At 36.6% G+C, this 22,525-nt stretch overlaps 1 protein-coding gene and 1 long non-coding RNA gene across 43 annotated transcripts in view; one reads left to right on the forward strand and one right to left on the reverse strand.

Annotated features, from left to right (window-relative positions):
* The window catches only part of LOC148651065 (uncharacterized), a 45,802-nt gene extending 42,083 nt beyond the window's left edge, over positions 1-3,719 (reverse strand). The window contains exon 1 of the long non-coding RNA XR_015925650.1: positions 3,461-3,719. This is a non-coding gene — a long non-coding RNA (uncharacterized LOC148651065). The remainder of the gene's footprint in view (positions 1-3,460) is intronic.
* Positions 1-22,525, forward strand: part of rims2a (regulating synaptic membrane exocytosis 2a) — a 267,753-nt gene that overhangs the window by 95,169 nt on the left and 150,059 nt on the right. The window contains exon 1 of one of the 42 annotated variants that reach the window (XM_088600904.1): positions 8,744-9,081. The exons of the other annotated variants lie outside the window; for them this stretch is intronic. Coding sequence (XP_088457030.1) covers positions 9,023-9,081 — 59 coding nt within the window. The 5' untranslated portion in view covers positions 8,744-9,022. Of the gene's footprint in view, positions 1-8,743; positions 9,082-22,525 lie in introns of those variants that run through there. 42 annotated transcript variants of the gene reach the window in all.

Raw genomic sequence — 22,525 nt, forward strand, 5'->3', positions numbered from 1 at the left:
TCCTACTGAAAAGTTCAACCGTGAGAGAGGTCTCTAGCAGTGCTGATCAAGAAGCCCTAGACCCATGGCAATCTAACCTCAGTGCTGGTGTGCCTGCAGATTTTCATTCCAGCTCAGCTTTACCAGCTTCTCCCAGCTCCTGAATTACTGCTGCTTTAAAGAACCCTGGAAAATCTCCAGAAACACCAGCATAGGCATTAGCTACATGTGTACTGGGTGTGCTCAAGCACCCCTAATATTGTAGATCATGTTATCATGGGATTTCACATTCACAGTCCTAAATATCTATTAAGGCATGTCTTGTCCTGGACTCCATCGGCAACTGATCTGACTATTTGTCACAGTTTCTGTTAATTACTGTACGATTATGACTATTATTTGTACTGATACCTACTGTATGATATAACAGAAGGCATATGATACGAAACAACAGATATGTCTGAAAAAGTGTATTGATCATTGTGCAAGTCACCAGGATTTAGATCAAATATTCAGTCACCCAAGTGTCAGAAGAACACAAAGGTTACAAAGGAAAGGAGACACTTTGGCTCATCTAGCTCATTTGGGTGCTATAAATGATCTTGGCTTAAAGCCCAGTTTTGCCCTGCCTTCAGATCATGTGCAGTTTGTTTGTTTTCACATTCTGGTACCCAGTTCGAAGCTATAAAAAGGGACATTGTTTCATAAGGCAGGAGGACGTGGTAGCATCTGTTTCTCGCACTGCAGTGTCGGTGGCTGACATTGAGAGGGGTGAGCGCTGGCTCACTTCACACTGCTCTCATTGTACCCCACGCTGTGCAGATAATGGATGATGGTTCCTGTGAACAGAACAACTGCCTGTGTTGAGTTCTGCCACATCTGCAGGAGTGTTGTGTGCTTCACTTTGCCCTCTCCTCTTTTCCTGTACTAGTTGTCTGCTGTTTTGATTTGGAACATCCAGGACAAAAGTATGAAAAAGTGGACACGCTTATGTATAAGGATACCGAGGATTGACACTTTTTTATATGAAAAATATCAATGTTCCTTTTGTTTTGACTTTGTGAATATATGAGAAGACCCTGTCAGATATTTCCTGAAGATAGTTGTTCAATGTAGACTTTATATCTGGCGATGTAATTGGCAACTTCTCATAGCAGCCTATCAGTGTACTGTATGTTTAACTGCTGTACTTAGTTGGATGAATCTTATATTTTGATGATTTTGTCTTGTGACTTCGTTATACCTTTCAAAATAAAATTTCTGTTACCCATTCATATTTCCATCTCTCAGTCCATATGTCCAGTAGAGTGTCCCTTTTTCATTTAACTATTTTCAGCAACCCTCAAGATCATACTTCTAATCTTTCTAGTTTACTTAATTTAGTTGTATATCTTACCGCAGTATTCCTCTGCTCTTTCAATCTCATGGCACAGTTACATAAATACAAAAACTGTGGTACACCACTCCCCTTACCATTTACTGTACACATACAGTATACTCTACTGATCACCCCAATCTGAGAATTCACACTTTGTACTTTTTTGTAAGCATTAACCAGTCTGTAATCTATACATAAAACACATTTCCCTTAATGTCTGCCAATAGTTTGAAAAGTAATCTTATTTATACTCATCCTATATGAGTAACTATCAGAAATCTTAAATACACTATCAAATGGTCTATATATAATCCCTGTTTTTGCTTGTTCAAAGAACTCAAACAAGTTGGTTAAGCAAGGCATACAAATCCATGTTGATTATCCCCTAGGATCATATTTCTATGTACTGTAGGTGATGCTCTAATTTAGTCCTAATAATTGTTTCCATAACCTTACATGCAATTAAAGTCAGACTTATTGATCCATAATTACTTGGTTCAATTTTCTCGCTTTTCTTGTAGATGGGGAGTACATTAGCAATTCTCCTGTCCAGGAGTACTACTGCTGTGTTGAGTGATTGGAAGAATGGCTGATGTATCACATCTCTATTTTGAATACAATTGGCTGGATACCATTGAGGCCTAGCGATTTATTAATCTTAAGTGCTTTTAGTACTCAAAACACTTCCCTGTCTTTTATGACAATAGTGCCTTAGACATGTTGATTTCTTCTTTGGTGAAATCTTAAGTGAAATTCTTATTCAGAACATGATCTGTTTTCCTGTACATTTGCCACTCTTTTCCTGCATAGATTTCACTTCATCCTTATTTATTTTCTGTTTTAGTACAGAACAAACCTTTTCTTATCTATTTTAGCTTCCATTACAAAATTCCAAATTTTCCCATCTTTTTCTTGGTCTAATAGCCTTTTTTAAACTTGTGCTTGTAAATCTTTATACTTATTTTCTTTAACTAGATGCTGTTTTTTTATACTTTTGTGAAGCGCTTTCACTACCCTTATTTTTTTCCTAGTTGACTTTTTGATCCATTTCAAATAGTTTTTTTTTTGCTTTTTTGATAGATTGACTGTTGGTGATAAATTTGTTGTGTGCTTCAAGTAGAATCTGTTTAAGATTTCCATTCTCCACTGATTTCATATCTCCATATCTCATGTACTGTACTGTATCTGTATGCCACTTTGCACCTCATAAACTGTTACTTAAAAATGCCTACTTACATAAACTTACAAAAACTTGTAACTTACATAAACTTTCCTTAAAAATGCGTTTCCTAAATATGTTAAAATGAATGGCATTAAAAACACCACATGGAGCAGCTGCAGTAACTTTTCATTTATTTATTTTATCTTGCCTATAGAGAGTGCCTTTTCAAGGATGACTCACAAGTGTTATATATTGTACTACATGTTGGGATAGATAAAGAAACAAATAATTTATTTAGCAGCCTTCAAGCTCTGTGCTTAATGCATGTTCCTAAAAAAGGAGACTTTGTAACCCAGGCTGTTGGTTAGAGGTTGGGGATTCAGTGGATCTGCTGTGTATGATGCTGTGGACATCAGTTCTTCTCAGCTGTTCAGAACAGTCAGAGGTAAATACAAATCTCTCTCTCTAGGCCCAAAATTTAGTTTTGCTGTTAAATTTCACAATATAACAGAATACCCTGTTTGTTTTGACTGACCACATTCTCTCACATACATTTTCACACTTCTTAATATACAGTACCACTGTTTATGCAGATATGCTAATTGACTCTCTCCTAAATATAATTCCTGCCTTTATCCCCTTTCAGATTTTAAATTAATCCCGAACTATGAAATTACAGAAATTGGCCTTAAAGGATCCGCAACCACTAGTTACTGATGTGGCAATAAAATACATAATAAAAATGTCAAAGTTACAAATAAATATGCATTTCAATATATAGCTGTGTACAGTATCTTCAGTCTAGTGTATCCTTATTTGATGTACAGTGCATAATAATATGCAAGTTAGAAAATTGTACTCTAGGAATAGAAAGTCACACTGGATAACAAAATTATTATAGGTATTTTTTAAGGGCTAAGGTGAATGGATTATTAACTTACCATTCCTGCTGTATCTCCATTTTTCAGATTTCTGGTATGTAGACAGTCACAATCTTTTCTTTTAAAATACAGCTGCTTGCTGAAAAAATGCAAACTTAGCAGAATCAAAGAAAGAAAAAATGGCTTGAAAGACATTTTTCAACCTCAGAAAAAATGGTTCATTGTGTATTCCATTTTATAAAAATCTTCCTCGATTGTGTAACTGTGAATAGGCTATATGATTAATTTTACCTTACACTTTTACATATCCACACTTTCCACTGTGTTATTGTCTTCTGTGATGAAAGGTTGAGGTTTAGAACTTCTAGTATTGTACCTTAGTAGGAGCTTAAAGCTCTGTGGTGACCTACATAAATTTCCTGTTATTTTCAGCAACTTTTTAGAGCCTTGAGATATTTTCTTATGGAACTTTTGGATTACTATATGAAAAAACAAAATGTTTTAATCTACTTTACAATTTCAGATTGACCTTTTTTTTTACCACACTGTAGGTACTTATATTTGTAAGCTTGTAGTTTGCCATTTAAATCTCAAATGTTTACTCTGCAGTTTGAATCAAATGAAATTCCAGATTTAGAGGTATTTTCAGCATACATGACACTTTGAAACTTGGTTCATTCTTTACAGCACTTTCTTCATGAATAATTTGATACTGTTGACAAAGCAACAGAAATGTATACCCACCGGGACATCTCATCTGCCCCCAGATGACACAGCTTGGAATTAATTCATTTATTAATTACCTGTACATCCCGTGTATAAATCTTTAAATTCATGGAGTTGCATTATTTACAAATATCATAAAAAGCCCTCATAACACAACACATTTCTTCTGAAAATGTCTAGGACTTGCATACCTTTATAACCATATTGTTTAGCTTACAATTGATTCACATACAGTATATATTAAATAAGTGGAATGTTATGCACAGCTTACAGATTTGATTGTTGATATACTTGCAAAAATGCTTTTATGTAGAATGTATTATGGCCACCTCTTTTCTGTAACCCTAAGAATACATATATTTAAAGAAAGAGGAAAACAGCAACAGACAGACCTTGGCTAATGATGATATATACTCTATTCCACACAATGTAAGTGATTTCAGTGTCAACTGACCACAGCAGCTATTTCCTTGTTTGTTTTACATTTATGTTTTGACAAATCCATAGGAACCAAAAGAATTAATAGAAAATAATAATTTTCTATCATGCCATGTTTCATAATGGTCAACCATGTTAAGTCAGACCATGGCAGTGCATGTTTTACCACATTTTTACCAAAGTGTAACATTATAAATTAAAACTTATACCAGGTAAATTATTCAGGTTTGCCTGTTTAGAGTCAGTCTACTTGTGTAGTACGTAAGTAAAATGGATGGTATTACCCTTTTATTATACTTGTAGACATACATATTGGTAACATGTATGTATGAAAGTATTTATGTTTATTAAGTATTTATAAATAAAATAAAGTAAATAAAGTATTTTTATAAGTCTAATAATGCCTACTCTAGTGAAATACTGTATTTCATTTGGCTTGCTCCAAAGGAGCAATCAAGATATTAATAATTCTGTGCTCCCATGCAGAACATGAACTTAATGAGCAGAACAATACATTACACTTTGGAGTGTTTTGCAGTAGGAGAAAAAAACTGTCTGTTCTGATGGCCAGAAATTAACATACCCCAATCCTGCTTAAAGCGACATCTGGACACCATTAGGATAGGTCCAAGCCAGTATCTTAATGCAGTCTGTCACTATGGGAAGAGTTCTAAGTTATTATTTTATAGAATACTCTTTGTCCTGTGAAGAGAAAAAAACGAACATGTTTAAAAGCTTGTGTCAGTGTAATAAAACATTTTGTATTTAAATTGATAAATTGATTCATTTTTCCAGATTAATTTATGTGATGAATACAGCTTTCCTGGTCCTGCTGGGATTCAGTCCGGGACTCTGAGTTCAAACAGCACCACTCCCTAGACAGAGGATGACTTCACTACACAAAAAAAAACAGTCCTCTACCACAGCCTTACTTTTCTAGATTTCAGAAGGGCTGATGCCACTTCTGTAACTTGCTCACCATACTGAGTCCCATTGCACTTATAATAAACAAACTTTGAAACATTAGCAAAAAACATTATAAACATTAATTGGTACAGTAAGAACAAAAGCAACTGGTTGATATAATCTCGCACAATACAACATAGCAAGTGTCACAGCCTCATAGAGTACAAGATGAGGCTGTCACAATAATGTTTTCCCCAGGACTCCCAGGGATGTTGATGGTTGGCCAGCAAACATCACTACCTTCACTACTGTGTGGGCCAGAGCTGATAATGCTTGTAAAATCCCTGCTTGGGGTTCCTTTGAATGCCACACGGGGTACTAAAATTATTAGAAACATAAGTTCCAAAGGTTCAATGTATTGAATGTGAAACAAAAGCAATAAACAAGTTTTAGGACCCCAGGTGTCTAGGGGGTAAAGGGGTGTAACATTTACAGTAGGATGGGTTTGGATGCAGGTGGGTTTCTGGTAAGGGACAACAAACGTTTGTACAAGAGTGATTTTAATAAAGTGAATAAGTGACTGGTACGTATACGGGACACAATAACACAAAGGGAAAAGGAACTTGAGTGGTGCCAAAGAAAAGAAAAATAACAAAACTGCCCAAGTTAATACAGTGACGGTGAGATCTGACCTAACCAAAACACGAAACAGAAGGTCTTTGGCGTCTTCATTCGCCCTAACGTCTCTACACTGAACGAACCAAAACCAGAAAAATACAAAGGTGGTACTCGCCCCTAGTGCATGTGCACAGTGTAACCCGACAACCTTACCTTTCCCCCTGGTGTACAACAAGTTCACAGTTAACAATAACACGACATGAGTGAACCAATTGCACGATTATGGGAAAACGGGTAATACCGAAGAAAATACACGAGCAAGGAATAGGGTAACAAAATGAGCACAAGCAAAGTAAAAAGAAAAGTAACAAATACGGGCAAGGTAATACAAAACACAGTTAATCAAAAACATCAAACAAACATGACCACTAGCGAGCAAATGCGAACACGAGTCGAAGCTAACCGAAGTTGACCCTTCTACAGATATTTAAACTGAAGATCTTGGGTTCTGATTGCCCGGGAGTAGAGATGATAATGATGTCACAACTGCAGCAATGGCGTAATGAGGGACCAATGGGGGAGGGGTACCTGAATACAAGAAGTGGGGAAAAAAACAAAAAACCAAAAAACACGGACGGGGACGTAAGAACAAGGCAGACAAATTGCAGTGTTAAATTCTCCAGTCTCAAGGACTGTTGAGGTGCTGGAAGGTCCTTTTACGTTGTGGAAAAGTTCATTACTTGTAGTTATAGAAGTTTCTGTCAGATCATCTGATACAATGATTTAGCCTACATCGCGAAAAAACCAAAGTAAAACAGCAAAACAGCAAATATGCCAGTTAAAAGGTAGTCGCCAGTTTTAGGGTTGATACATGATCTCCTCTACCTTACTGTATGTATGTACTGTATGTTCTTTAGAGCTCCTTCTAATATAGACAGTTCTCTTCGTTATAGTGATTCACTAACACACATTCATGACTGAAAGGGAAACTGAATAAAGAGCTTAATGTTTTCTGAAATATCACAGAAGTGCTTCTATTTGCTATTAGCTTTAAAATTCTTAAATATCATGGTATTAGCAGGGGTAATGGTAGCAATAATAGCAGCTATAGTTGTGTTGCCTGTCTTGTGTCTATTGCCCCTTTATGACGGGTGCACTGCTTTGCTATATACTGTAATTTCTTGCATTGCAATCAGAATTGACATTTTGATTCCAGGAGAATTTGTAACTTCTTTAGCTAATTAGCATAGCAAATATACATAACAAATATCAGAGCAAGCAGAAACACAGATAATTAATGATGAGCATTGGTCATAATCGTGCTAGCATCTCATAAAAATAATTATCAAGCAAAAGCCATTCATCTGCACAGTAAAACAAATGCTATGCACACCCCTTATCATTGTCCACTTGTTAAAATGTATCCTAAAATAGTAGGTTTATTGAAGTCACATATTTTCACATTATATTGCTAAAAAATGTACGTTTTCCGTTTCTCTACTATTAGATGCATTTTGAAAAGCACACTATACATTGATAACGTAGTTACGCTCGTGAGGTAAAATACGGCAACAGCCAGAAATGAATGTTATCTTTTGATTTAATTCCAGCAAAAAAAAGGTACATTTTTGTGATGATTGTCACTTTTTTTAATTAGAAAGAATAAGAACATTCTCAGATGGTGCTGTTTTTATAGAAGCCTTTTTTATGAAGAACCCTCCAACCCGAATTATTTTATTCATTGAAAAAAGTGTTTTCACTCGTATTTTGAATACAGTCATTACAAAGAAAATATATTCTTAATCTGCCATGAGAAATTGACGGTCATTTCTTTTAATTGAGATAATGAGAGGATGAAGGGTTTCAATGGGTTTCTTCACTCGGAGAGCTCTAAACCTTCCCTTTGAATTGTTCTGTTTGTCAAAGGGGTCGCTCATCCTGGAATGAAACTGCACAACTTGCACGCAGATCTTTGTGCTCTGAAACAGCATTGTGTTCCTGTATGTGGCCCACTGTGAAGTGCTGTGTCAACATTCGTGCTTGAAATTGTTTTCCCACATGCTCTGATCTGTCAGTCATGTGTCTCGTCTTATTCTTTAGGCAGGTATCACTTCGGCCTTAAGCACAGTACTGTATATTTCAAGGGACAACGCCACGCAGGAGGGTCTACTTCGTCTATTTACAGGGTGTGCTGAAGGCAACTTCATTTCATTGTAATCTCGCATGTACCAGAGCTGACCTCCTGCAGAAGTATTTGAAATTAAAAGAAAATGAAACGGAATTCACCTCGTCATCGTGGTGCATTTTGCTTTGAGTTTTATGTCCAGCTTGCAATTTCCAGGTCATTACAATAAGCTACAGAATGAAACAGCAGATTAAACAAAAAAAAAATGTTTTCCTTTGAGGCTATGCTTAAACGGTTACATGGATTATTTTTTGGGAGACTTATTTTCCAAAGCAATTCAAGGTAAAAGAGAAAATACCATTTGTTCTGTAGCAGGATAATTATCAGGGAACGATGTTACATTCGAATAGGCCAGATCTGAAGGCCTGTGTTTCGTAGGCAATAACTGCCAGCCAGTAATCAGCTAAGTACCATAATCCTCCTTGCAGGGTAAAATCTTGCTTGACCTCCAGCTATATACAGCCCATGATAACAGCATTAAACTGTAACACCACTCCATGTTCCCAGAATCCTCTACAGCAGGTCACCAACCCAGTGATTTTTAGGCTAGAGGAGCACCTAGCATTTGGTCGTGTCAGTAAGGGAAATGGTGCAATACCTGTACGAGAGGACAGTGAAAAATGGTTTTGGGAATTGCCGAATGTAGGACCCGTGTGGAAGACATGCATTTCATAACCCAAAGCCTTTGGATGTGATTTTACAAAGGCATAGAGGGATTTAGAGAAAAGTGCTTGCCAGCACAGGATTTAATGCATTCGTCTGGACGAGATGCTAGTGATTTTCCAGATGTGCAATGGTTGATAGAAAGGTAAGGACAAGGTTTATTAACAATAAAACGGTTACACCCAAAACAAATGTTTCCTTTAATTTCGTTTCATTTTGAAGACAAAGACTGTAAGAAATGTAGATACGGTTTGATATCTTTCCTGTGTTAACTCCTTTCAATACGGACAGCTGTATGATAAATTATCATTCGAAGGAGAATGTTCCTTAATAAGAGAGTTCACTGAATGTAGCATGGTCATACAGTATGGTTTTATTTTCCTTCTCCCCGTTATCTGTAAACTAGAAGCAGCAGAAGTCCTTCAGGGACACTACTTGTGTTTTCACCTTTGCTTTTTACTTTATTTAACATTTAACCAGGACTTTCAGAACAGGAGGCAATTCTGAAATAAAATATACAATACAATAGATAGAAAGAAAGTGAAAGAAAGAGAAAAGACTGCAAGTTCAAAATTAAGATAGACTAGACATACTTTCAAGTTCAGATTTTATTTTATTTTTTTGAAGGGGGATTGAAATTTAGATGAATCATCTGAGTTAATTCGGTTATTAGTGTGTGTCATGGCGTTTTTTTCTCCTGGTTTTATCTCACTGGTACGTGGGCTACAGTATTGTAATTGTGATCAAGACATTTACAATGCACTTTGTAGTGATGTAGTTTATCTTTTATTATACATAGAAAACAGCAGCAGAAGCACAGAGAGCTTTAATCTCATCCGACAAAAGATGTTTTAAGTTGTTTTTAACAGCAAACCAGGTCAGTCAGCAGCTCACAGAAGCATGTGCTGTATGCTCAGCAGGCCTGAGGGATCTTTCAAGCGGTTGATCTAATGTGAGAGAAAAATAGGTTGTTCTGGAATGCCATCTTCGCTTACTTTAAATTTTTGACCCACTTTTTTCATCTACTAAATCTACTAATGAAATATTTATGAAGTACGGTAATATCAGAACACTTTGGAACGTGTGGAAATCACAATCATTTCAGAGGTTTCTCAGATATCATAAAGGTTAAAAACATAGGAGAATACCAAAGAGAGAAGGCCATTTAGCTCATACAGTATAGCTTGTTTAGTTGCTAATTCATCCAAGGAACTCATGCAGCTGTATCTTGAAGAAACCACGCTATTGGTTCTGACGTGATTGGGTCACTTGCTCAATTTTCCTGTAGCTCCTGTACCCCACAATTGAAGTAAAGAAGTATCCAGAGTCTCAGTTTTAAATGCTCTTCCACATAGTTTTCAGTTGTCCTCAGGTCTCACTGTTGAATCTGAAGACGTCAAAAGAACTGGTTTCGACATTACCTTTGACTTGCAATATTTGCATCATGTTCTTTTGTAGTCTTCTCTTTTCAAGACTAAAAAGATATTAGGTTCATTGAGCCTATCTGTACAAATTTTATATATAATATGTTCCTAGTTTTACATTTAGTGAAAGTACAAAGTAAACAATAACAATAAACATATCACTCTGCAACTCACAGCTGGCAGCCCACTGAAGCTCAGCAGGTGTGAGCCTGGTCAGGACCTGGATGGGAGACCTCCTGGGAAAAACTAAGGTTGCTGCTGGAGGGGTGTTAGTGGGGCCAGCAGGGGGCGCTCACCCTGTGGTCCATGTGGGTCCAAATGCCCCAGTATAGTGACTGGGACACTATACTGTAAACAGGCGCTGTCCTTCGGATGAGACGTAAAACCGAGGTCCTGACTCTCTGTGGTCATTAAAAATGCCAGGATGTTTCTCGAAAAGAGCAGGGTTGTAATCCCGGCTTCCTGGCCAAATTTCCCATTGGCCCTTACCATTCATGGCCTCCTAATAATCCCCATCTATGAATTGGCTTCATTACTCTGCTCTCCTCCCCACTGATAGCTGATGTGTGGTGAGCGTTCTGGCGCACTATGGCTGCCGTCGCATCATCCAGGTGGGGCTGCACACTGGTGGAGGGGAGTCCCCATTACCTGTAAAGTGCTTGAGTGGAGTGTCCAGAAAAGCGCTATACAAGTGTAAGCAATTATGATAATAGCATAATAAGGCAAGCATAATCATTGTTAAATTACAATATCTGCTGACTTCTATGCACTCATGGCAAAAGTAAAGTGAATATCCTAGAGTTTGCAAAGTACACGTCTGTAGAATTTGCAGTTCATTTTGATGCCCCTGACAGAGGACTTCAAACAGGCTATAAATTATAAGCTAGGGGACAACAGAAAATGCTAGATGATAGATTTAAAGCCTAACTCAGGTTTCGGCGCTCCTGAAAATATGATACTGCTCTTTTAAAAAACACATATTAAGTGAATGCAAGGGCTGTCTGTACTAAAAAAGACAGTAACGTAAGTTTCAGACATTCTGTATGTTTTTCACAATTAGTCAATAGTAAAATCATGCGATAAGACTGCTGCACAAAGTGAGACTTAAGACTAATCTTAACGAGCTGTTGCTAAGCAACAAAAAAGAGAATAGAGGCACATTTTACAAATTTAATTATTGTATACATTTTCATTCTTTATTTTTTTAACAAAGATGAGACACCTCTAAAGAACAACTTTCCAAGCATTGTGCTTGGGTGTAAAAATCTCCAAACAGTGCTAATTTCATTAAAGCAGTCTAAACTTTTTACACTTCTGTTGTCTCAGGCACAGCTGGCATCTCCAACTTTTTATATTTATATATTTTTAATTTTTAATAGAAAATTAAAATAAATTTTTTACTGACGGCCAAACAGTGATAGATATCACCTTGACAGCTGGAAAATTTTAAATTATTAAGAATATAAAAATGATTATGGATCCAACACCACAGTTTGACATATGGTCATCCAAAATTTCATGTAGTACTGAAATTCTTCCATAGTAGAAACACTTTTAAAACAGTAATCTTCAATTTAGAAACCTAATATGTTGTATTAAGTCTTTCATAAGAAAGCAAGGCCTTTTTATTGAAACAACCCACCATTTTTGGTTTCATTTTTATTTTTAAGAGCAGGCTATTTGAATGATTCTTTAATGCATCTGCAATATGATATGTTTAATACGTTTTTGTAAGACGGAGTCACTAGGTACTGTATTTTGGCTGATCAGTAAAATAGAAATGATACAATACCTGTCCTGTTCCTGAAACTGTCACTTTCATTTTCCACATTTCACTTTTACCTACAAATTTAGAGTTAAAAAGTCTGCAAAGGAAATCTGAAAGTGAAATCTGAGAACGGTACATAATGTCTTCATGGCTGTGATAACACCATGTCATCCACTGGTACTGGGGTAATTGACATCTTTTCCCGTAAAGCAAGGTGACTCTTCTCCTGTCCATGCTTTCAGAAATGATGGTTCCCAAAAAAAGAAGAAAAAACATTGATTTTGTCCCCATTTGTGAATAAACTCTGTTAACATACCTTTCTAAGAGTTTTATGGAATCCCTGCTTCATGTGAGGAGGCCTTTTCTACATTCGGTGGTTGACAGAACAGATAACCTTGGCCTCTTTCACAATTTTAATACATAAACAATGCAATTTAATTGCAGTTTATCTTCGAAAATAATCAAATAAAAACGAACATCCTAAAAAATGAAAATCAAGAAATAATGAAGGTGCTTGTTCTCACATTACAGTATGTGCAGGATTTTGAGGTTGCTGTATACTGTACAAATGAATGGTTTTGTGGCAGAGTCAATCGATTTACTATGATTGTACTTACATTTACAGTACTAGATGTGGCTTGAATACATGATTTATGCCACATCCAGTGTATCACAGAGCTTTAATATTTCTATGCTTGTGGGGTATAAATAGTGGCAGAATATATTTCTGAGATCAGTGGACTGTGTCATCACAGAGCTAGAAGCTTCTATCTAACCTCAAGGCGCAAGTGTGGCAACAGCTGCACAGAACTGGTCGAGGCTGCGGCCGTAGTCATGACGCGAAAGAGGCAAAGGCAGGAGAAAGCCAGCCTTCCTGCCAAAACGTTAGACCGTTCTCCATTGGGCCGAACAGGAAAGGACAAATGGCCCCATTGCTCCCAGAGCCGTGGGTTGGTCCTGGGTCTCAGCCCTACAGGTAAGTGACTGGAACTGAAGTGTAAAGACCGAGGTGACAGACAGATGAAATGAGCGTCTTCCAGCAGTTAAGGCTGTCAGAAGCCTCTGCCCTTCGGACCGAGCTTGTAACCGAATTCTCTCCTCCCTCCACGCACCTCCGAAAGGTGCGTGGAGGCTGTGGGGGGGGGGGCCGAGGCGGTGAAACAGGAGAGCGATTTGCTGGCACCCTTCCCTCCCAGCCACACGGGCCGTGGCCGACTGTGAGACAGCGTTATGTAACGCGTGTGTCAGACTTTCAAAGCTTCGCAAGAAAAAGCAGCACATTATTTCATAACAGACTGACCTTGGACACAGAGAGAGCACAATCCCCGCGGACTGCTAAGAGCTCTTACCGAACAATTTACCATTCAGCCTGGTTCCTCCAGGGGGGAGCTGCTCCTCCCACACACCACACGATTCCTGCTTCAGCTCTGGCACTTAACATTTTTCAATGAAGCCCTCATTAATGTTCAACCACTGAGGAATTATATATTAGTCGAATATTTGTTGGTACGGAGGATACATGCATTGCATATGCTTGCAAAACATACTGTACAAAGGCCCTGTTATTATATATTTTATTAGGGAAGACTCTTGCAACCCTCCATTGCTTCCGTACTGTAGTTCTCATTAGTGTGCATGGGGAAACATACTGCGATTGAAAATCCTGCAAAACTGCACAAACAGGCAAATTATTCTTGCAGTCTTTTTTTAAAAAAAAAACGTTAATATGCTGTACTTCATACCATGCAAAGAAAGGTGTGAGAAAAGGAGCTCAGACACAAAAGATAAAAGATGTGGGATTTTTACATACAGTAATTATGCTCTAGGTCGCCATCACAAAACACCCGGAAATGTCAATCTAAATAAGAGGGGGTCCGTTTTGGAAGATGTTAACTGTGTGACATTTCATATGTGATGAACCCCGCCTCGCCTTTTACATCTCATAGACTAGAGTTTTGAATAAATGTCCTTTAAGATAGATTTACAATAGCAAATATAAGTATTATAATATAATATAAGTAATATAAAAATAAGTAATATAAGTATGTTTGGATACTTTCATATGTACATATTGTGTGCAAAATGTAAAAAATATATTTCATGCCCAGAACTTAATTTAAAATGTTTTTAAATCCAACCCCAAAAACAAAGACTAAATCTGTGCTCTCCTTATTTTGCAATGGCATACAGTACCTCAACACATCCTAAAAATGAAAATAATCATTTTTTAACTCAAGTGAACATGACAAAATACATTTATGAATAGATGTTAGAAGTGTTCTCTTGTATCGATAACTTAGTAGCCATCACATTGCTTTATTTTCACCGGTGGTTTCTTTGTTTCTGCTCTTTATGTTTGTCAAACAGAAGCAGAATTGATTAAACAGCTAGAAAAACTGATTAATCAGTATAAAATAATTGGTAATTTACAAACATTTTTTATCATTGTAAAATGATTGGTAATTTAAAAACATTTAAAAAAAAAATTTTTTTTGTGAAAGCCAGAATTGCCTTTTTTTCTGGAAGTCTGGAGGGATTGGCTTTATTGTCACATTGTCAGCAAAGTGTCTCGTTTTTAGTCTCATAGCAATATGTGAACTTCCAGTGAAATCACCAGGCTGAAAATATAAAGCCTCATATTAAATTTTTAGACACTAATCAAGAATGGACCAAGTCAGCATTTTAACGAATCTCATTTGAAAGAGGAGTATTGTAGAAAAGGTGTAGAATTAGGAAACCATTAGCTGCCAAGATTTGTAAATGCGGTAGCTGACCACAACAAATCAAAAGAAAGTGAATTGGTTGGAAAAGCGCAGGAGTTCAATCTGTCAGCGAGTTCTAGAAAACAGGAAACTGCCCATTATACTGTACCCTTCTTCTGAGTTGGAACTTGTCTTAGTTTTATGAAACTGCTGAACACCAGAAGGGGGAAATAAAGATAAATGACGGACAAAATATAGGACGCAAATTCACAAAATCAATGAAAAAGCATTCTAAGGGCTTGTCTGGAAAGGGATTTGAACTTTGTCTGTTACAAAGTAAAAAAAACTGGCTTTAAAAATATACATTGTGTCTGTCACACTTTTTTTTAAAGTGATACTGTACATATTTGCCAATTAATATGACCAGATCACCCCAGGCCAAGATTTACAGCATGGCTTTCCATTGTCCTTGATTTGCAGAAGAGAGGAAGAGCCAGGGCTAGAACTGCACCAGTAACCCAGAAGGCAGTGTCTGAATCCTATTAACAGTCCAGTGAGCCAGCCAATAATACATCCTTTTGAGCTACTGTCGCTAAGGGGACTTACAGTATGTGATTAATGTACCTCTGTGAAATTTATAGAAGGTTGTCGTGTATAAAATTAAGAGAACAGTTGAGAAAATGTCCAAGTCCAATGCGTTAGGAGCATTTGTTTTCTAAAAAACATACATACAAAAACAAAAAGATAAAATTTAGACCTTGAAAGTGAATAAATGCTCTTCTATTATTTTTCTACATTTTCTGAATATTAATATTGTTTTTGAAAGAGAGGTAAAATATACTTTGAATTTGGCTACATACAGTATTACACATACTACATAGTACGCATCCAGTGTATATGTTTTTTAAACATGCATGTCACTTAAACCACATTTTTTTCCAAATATGCTTATTCACTGCTTAGACCAGTAATGAGCATTTGCAGAAATCAAGAAATCTGGCAATTTTTAAAATCCTGTGCTTGTGGCACATGAAGCGATATTTACAAAATCTTGACATCATGCTGAGCTTGTTACAAAGTGTCTGTGTCATCACAAAGGGCAGAGTAACACCCCTACTATAAAATATGAGTGCTATAACAGGGCTCATAGTGTTGTAAGATAACCTTGTTATGGTGAGCTAACCTACAAGGCATCCCTAGTACTGAATTCTATTGCAGTGGAAGTTGGCCTTTAGGAACTGAAATAATGCTGTTGAAGGGTATTTGGCTTGGGACTAGGAGCATGCCTTTATTTGAGAAAAAGCTGATACACTGAGCCAGTGATAGAAAACTAAATAATAATATGAGACTGAGCCTAGGAGTTTTTGTTGTACTGTACAGTATATTGTGAATACAGAAAAGAAACCCTCCTGAAAAGATTGGACTTTTGAATTTTTGGATATACAGAGAGAATGATTTGAGTGCCTATACTTAAATGCGTTGTCCTTTCATTCCAGGTTCTGGCACTACAGGCATTTGTGTAATTTAGATCTTGGTTGATGTGGTAGGGAAGAATATTTCCCTGCCCTTAATTAGTTAAAATGGCTGGAGTGCAGGCTCCTTGGAGCTGCCTGATTGATTGATTGACTGATATGAGAATGCAGACACGGGCCTCATTCGCATTTTACAGGCAAACAGTCAGTCAGCAATTCTGAATGCAGCTCTGGCCTGCAAGGGAACTGAGGAGCTAACCTCTGGTCTGGATTCTAGACATTCAAGACCAGTCACAGAACCGTACTGGGCTCTATCAGTAGTGAGTCAATTTTCAGTTTGTTTGTTGTTTGTTCAGCTCTCCAAAGGCCCTGTTGTCACACAAACCTGTACCCGTCATAAATTAATATGCACTCAGAAAGCATACTGATTCCAGGAGGAACACAGAGGACATATTGGATTAGGGGAATCCTTGTCCTAGTTTTTCTGGAAATGCTGAACTTTGTTTCAAAGACCTCATAAATAAAACATTTGCTTGGGTTTTAAAAGATGAGTACATCCTACTCGCCTCTGTGTAGGCCACAGTAAATGTAATAAGGCTACGACCAATCCATCGGTAAGATCATTGCTTCAAATGTGTTTTTGAGGTTTCAGTGTAAAGTGTTTACATGGTTTTTATGCCATTCCACCATTCACAATTTTTTATAATACTGGAATAAATCAACCTTATAATATTGTCAATTGGATTAAGCAATACTTCCATCAGGGAGTCTTACTGATCAAAAGAGTGTCTGCTTTAATTTTTACACTGCTGACATTCACCTTTACATCTTGAATCTTGCCTGATCTTGCATGAGACTTCTCAAATCTGGCAAGCTGTGTGAGTGAACTCCAGGTTTGCTTGAGCTCAAATTTCTTCCATTTAACGAGGACAAAAACTAAGGCGATGTGCATAAATCCCAGGGAAGATACATCGCATTTATTAAAGTCCCAATAACATGGAAACAGTAGCTTCATGTTTTGCTCGACAATGGGAAGTCTGTGGGTCTCGTTCGATCAAGAGCTCTGTTTTGATGCACAAATTGATCGCACAGCTGCAGAAACCATGTTTCATGCCTCCCTAAACAATCTTCAAATGGTCCAAAACTCAACGGCTCAAATTCGAATGCTTTCAAGGCTCTGGGACCATATCGCCCCAGTTCTCACACATCTTCACTGGCTCCCCATTGCCCAGCACATTCAGTTCAAAATTTTACTTTTACATTTTTAAGGAAACACCTTTAAATTGTACCTTATACCTGTAGGTACAGTATAAGCATCTTGGGTGTGCGGTTTCAGCTGCCTTGCTCCACAGCTCTGGGATGAACTTTTTCTACTTTCCCACTTTTTTTATCTCTATCTTTGTTTCTTTATTTTTGTTGTTTTGATTTTATTTTTTGTGTGTTTTATGCTTACCCTCTTAAACTGCCCCAAACACTGGTGTACATGGGCACTGACATAAATAAATACTCGTAAAATACAAAAGTATGTTACTGTACAGAGCAGAGACATCTTCAAAAACAGAACTTCTTATTTTAATATGGTGAAAAAACCTAGCAAGTAGCAAGATTTAAATAACATTTCTATCAGTTTCCTATGAGTGGATCGGTTTTCTTTGACATTAGTAAGCCACAATGATATTCTGGAAACTTGAAAATATGATGACAAATTCATTGTTCCTTCCACAGTTGTCAAAACACCACCCCATTCCACACTCACACCTGCAATTTGGTAGAGAAACACTGGACGATTAAAAAAAAGAGAGAAAATACTAGATTAACACTTATTTGTTCTCATCATGGACGTATGTTTGACTATTGAAGTTTCCGGATTTTCTGAAGATTAAAAAAATCGAAAAACTTTTTTTTAGCATATTCTAAGTAATTTTAGAATCAATCTTCTTTTCAAATTACTTGAAATTCAGACTGAGAACAATAATACTCCGAACATTTTCTTTAATATTCTGTAAAATATACAGATGTAATGGATTATATCAAGGAAGAAGGGACATGATAGTTGCAAAGAACACACTATACTTATCACACGCAGACAAACTGTACAGCTGTCTTTTTCTAACCTTTCTATGCAATACTGGGTCATGGGGAGCCAAAGCCTATCCCAGCAAGCAGTGAGCACCAGGCAAGATACACCTGGTAGGTTATATCCTGCCTTGGTACACACAGACACAAATATACGCTCACACCAGGGCCAATTTTCCCAGAGGACATTTAACCTTCCAGTATAGCTTTTGTCTGTGGAAGGAAATCAGAGCACCTACAGGAAACCTATACAGTACGAACATGGAGAGAACATTCAAACTCCTTGCAGACAGCAGCGCAGGTCCCAGTGCTGTGAGACAGCAGTGAAAATCAGTGCACCACCGTGTTGGCCTACACATGGACATATGGAGCTAAAGGCGTGAAACATTTTAATATGGGAGTTGTCATTTTCTCATACCTTCCTTTTTACATTTTGTCTCTGTGGTGCTGACGTTCGCAATACGTTTGGTTTGCAGGCTTCTCGCAATGGTTTTCATCTTTATAAACTCTATTTCTTTGTTTCAAAGTGATTAGAGCATACTTGAAAAGAATCATTTGGGATCAGCTTGACTCTGCTGGCTCAGTCATCTGCCTCAGTGCACGCCCCCTTCCTGTGTGTGAAATCTTTTGAATCCCCAGCCACATGATAAAACAGCTTATAGAGTCTTGTGGTAAAGTCATTAAGGGTATCTGCAGAGTGTAGCTGTGCCATAAAACTTTCTTTACTGTTTTTGTTAGTTAGCTTTTTTAGTGCTGTAGATCTGACTGTTTTGACTATTTGGGTATTATTGTGCATTTCATGGCTTGTCTTTCAAATTACAAGGATTTTGGAAGGATTTAGTAGTGCTATCTGAGTGCGTGTAGTGGGGAGACCTTACCGATAACTTAGACCATTGTGACATTTTTTTTATATAATTCACACATCTGTGGCACTGAACTGCTTTTGATTACAAAATTGTAGAAGTATCAGCAGTCACACAAACAGGTTTGATGTGATCTATGAATCACCCCTGTGGAAGCACTTCACACAGAGATATATTTATTCCCAGTCAGCCAAAAAAACATAGGATTTTCATCTGTTGCAGCAGTTAAACTAATTTTAAGCTCTAATGACATTGTCATATTTGGTGTCATTTAATTATTTTATTGTGAGTAATTTCTTCTTCTTTAGAGGTATTGTAGCTTTAAGATTTACCGAAGCATACAGTACTTGCAAAATCAGAAAAGAATGTACTGTATATATTGTTCTGCAAATTCTATGCACAAGCAGGCCCTAATTAAACAATTTCATTTCTAAAATGTGCCTGAAGTGTAATGAATGTAATAAATAAACAAAACATGATGAAATATGAAAAAAAAAATCATTGTTCCTTCTACGGTTTTCAAAACATCACCCCATACGAACAAAATACCCACTCGTACCAATAGCACACCAAGTGTAACAGCAGCGAAAACTGAATTCTGTTTCGTATCAGAAATTCAGAAATTCTGTTTCGTATTCTGCTGTATCAAAAACCCAGTTTATTGGAAGCATTTACTGTACACTGATTGTTACTGTTTTGATCATGTATTTTTAATATATTCAATCTGGAATCCTTGAGTAGTTTAACTGTGAGCAAGACGTTTGAATCCAGAAAGGTGTTTGAAAACTACAGCACATGGAAGTATGACTTTTTTGCAAATGACATGAAATTTGAAGACGTTTAATAAAAGCCTTGATGCTGGAGCTTACTTCTGAAACTGAAGCAAAGGCAAAGGGCATCTGTGATGTGTTTTCTTAGAGACACTATTTCTGTTTATTTCTGGATAAAGGAGTGTGAAGTTTGAGGTGCAATAACTGCTTGAAATAGAACTGTGTTTCTAGCATCCTCAAAGTACTGCAGGGACTGGGCAGAACAGTTACAGTTTATTAGAATAACATAATAGCATCTGTGGCATTTTATGGAAGGCTAGTTTTATATTGTATAATTTACCGGGAGAGAACAAAAAGGGTAGAACCTAAAGTATCTCTTTATTGCTAAGAGCAATGTTCATGAAGTGATTATCTGATCCATGGAGAAGACTAACAATAGTATCTAATTTTAGGTATAGTTTTGATTCTAGTTTTTAGGGTTTTAGGTATTAGTATGAAGAATCGTGTGTTGCTTCTTACTTCTAGCACAGGTATCAATTTTATTTTGTTTTTCATTCTTGCATTTTTTAACTCTTGGAAACATTTCCAGTTGAAAACAAAGGTACAAAAATAAGGGTTTACCCTAGCAAAAAAAAAATGCAGCTCTCTGGCAGTGCGTACTTTTATCAAGCACTTATTCTCTCCCACTCAGGAGAAAATTGAGACTTGTTACATTGCTGAAAGCCTCGGGAAATAAATTATGAAATACTTGTGAAGCACTCATAAATGAGATGTCAGATCACCACCTCTTCTCTGACATTCTTTTGTGTTTTGTGCTCTAGAATTCTTTTTCTGAGAAGTGTTGGAAACTGAGGAGCTCTATTTAAGCACAGCAGCCACTTCAAAAGTTAAAAGTTTACTTGCAAAGATAATTGGTGTAGTTCACACAAATATGTGTGTGCAAGCTCTGTGTATGTTTATCAGCAGCACATAAGCAAATGAACATTAACATTTCAAATTAAAAAAAGGGTGTTATACTGTTAGAAATATAATCAATTTGTACATCAAAAATCAAACTTCAATATAAGAAAGTCTTACAGTTACTATAGGTAACTTTCCACATGCTAACATTATGAAAACATTTTTCACAGTGTGTTATTTATCTGCAACACAGTTAATGATACCTGGCATTAGCACACACATAACTAATAAAATGCCATCTATAGTGTCTTTTTGTGAAGTGTTGATTTGAGTTTACTCTATGAACAGATGACAAAACTGAAATTGTATATTGAACGATAAAGAAATACAGTATAATTATACAGAGAAAAGTATAAGAATGGATTAGAAGTACTGCATAACCATTTGCTCATAAATTATTCAAATTAATTATTGAATTATTTCCTTAATGACTCAATCTTTTTCCTTGTCTTTTTAAACTTAACATACAGCACTACTATGTTACTATAGTATTATTATTATTATTATTATTATTATTATTATTATTATTATTATTATTATTAAATATTATTAACTATTAGTACTGTTAATATTATACTATTATTGTGAATCACTATAGTCAGGGGTGGGACACAGATGTTAGCATTACTGCCTTGCAGTGCTGGGGCCCTGGGTTTAATTCCTGAGTGTTATCCGTGTGATGTTGGTTTGTTCTCCCTGTGTTTGTGAGGGATTTCTCTGGTTGCTCCAGTTTCTTCCCACAGTCCGAAGACATACTGATAGTTTAGCTGGCTTCTGGGAAAATTGGCACTGTTGTGTGTTTGTTGGTTGCTGAGATAGGCTGTGGCTCTCCATTGACTCTGTATTGGATAAAGCAGTTAGAAAATGGATAGATGCACTGTAGCCAGACTCTGATTGTTAAATCACTATGTGTATGAATCACTGTTTATTGCAAACTTTTATTTGCTTTCTTTATATATACAATTGTGCACCCTGTTTTCAATAAGCTACGTCGTCTGAAACCAAGGCCTTCAGTAGTTATCCGTTTTAATCTTGAGTTACGCATTTAATTTAAGTCTGTGCTTCTCTTCCTGGTTTTGCACACTGTGACGAAAAGAAAACTGAATCACCTAAGCCCGAGCATAATAATGCAAGTCTTTAATGATTAGCATATCTAAATCATGAATGCCTTGCGACACATTTTCCAGAAAAAAAAAATTAACTTTCAGTATCGATTTTTGTAATTGGCCTTATTACAAAATATATATGGCCTTATGTAACAGAATATAGAAAAATGATCCTTATTAATGATCATACCTGCATAAATAACATTTACTTTATGAAACACCAATAAAAACATGCTATACAGTATGTTTTAATATTTAAATGGAAATTCAGAACTACAGTATGTGTTTAGTTATGTTTAGCTTGAAAAAAAGGGAACAAATAGAGGAAGTTTTGCATTGAAAAAGCATAGTTTTGCGGCCAAGTACTGTACAATAGCCATTAACTATTGAACAGCCAAGGAAAATAACATTGTGCTGCAACACGATTGTGGACAGCAACAAACTCCAA

This window comes from Lepisosteus platostomus, chromosome 12 (genome assembly GCF_059453375.1).
Source record: "Lepisosteus platostomus isolate fLepPlt1 chromosome 12, fLepPlt1.hap1, whole genome shotgun sequence".
Lineage (NCBI taxonomy): Eukaryota > Metazoa > Chordata > Actinopteri > Semionotiformes > Lepisosteidae > Lepisosteus > Lepisosteus platostomus.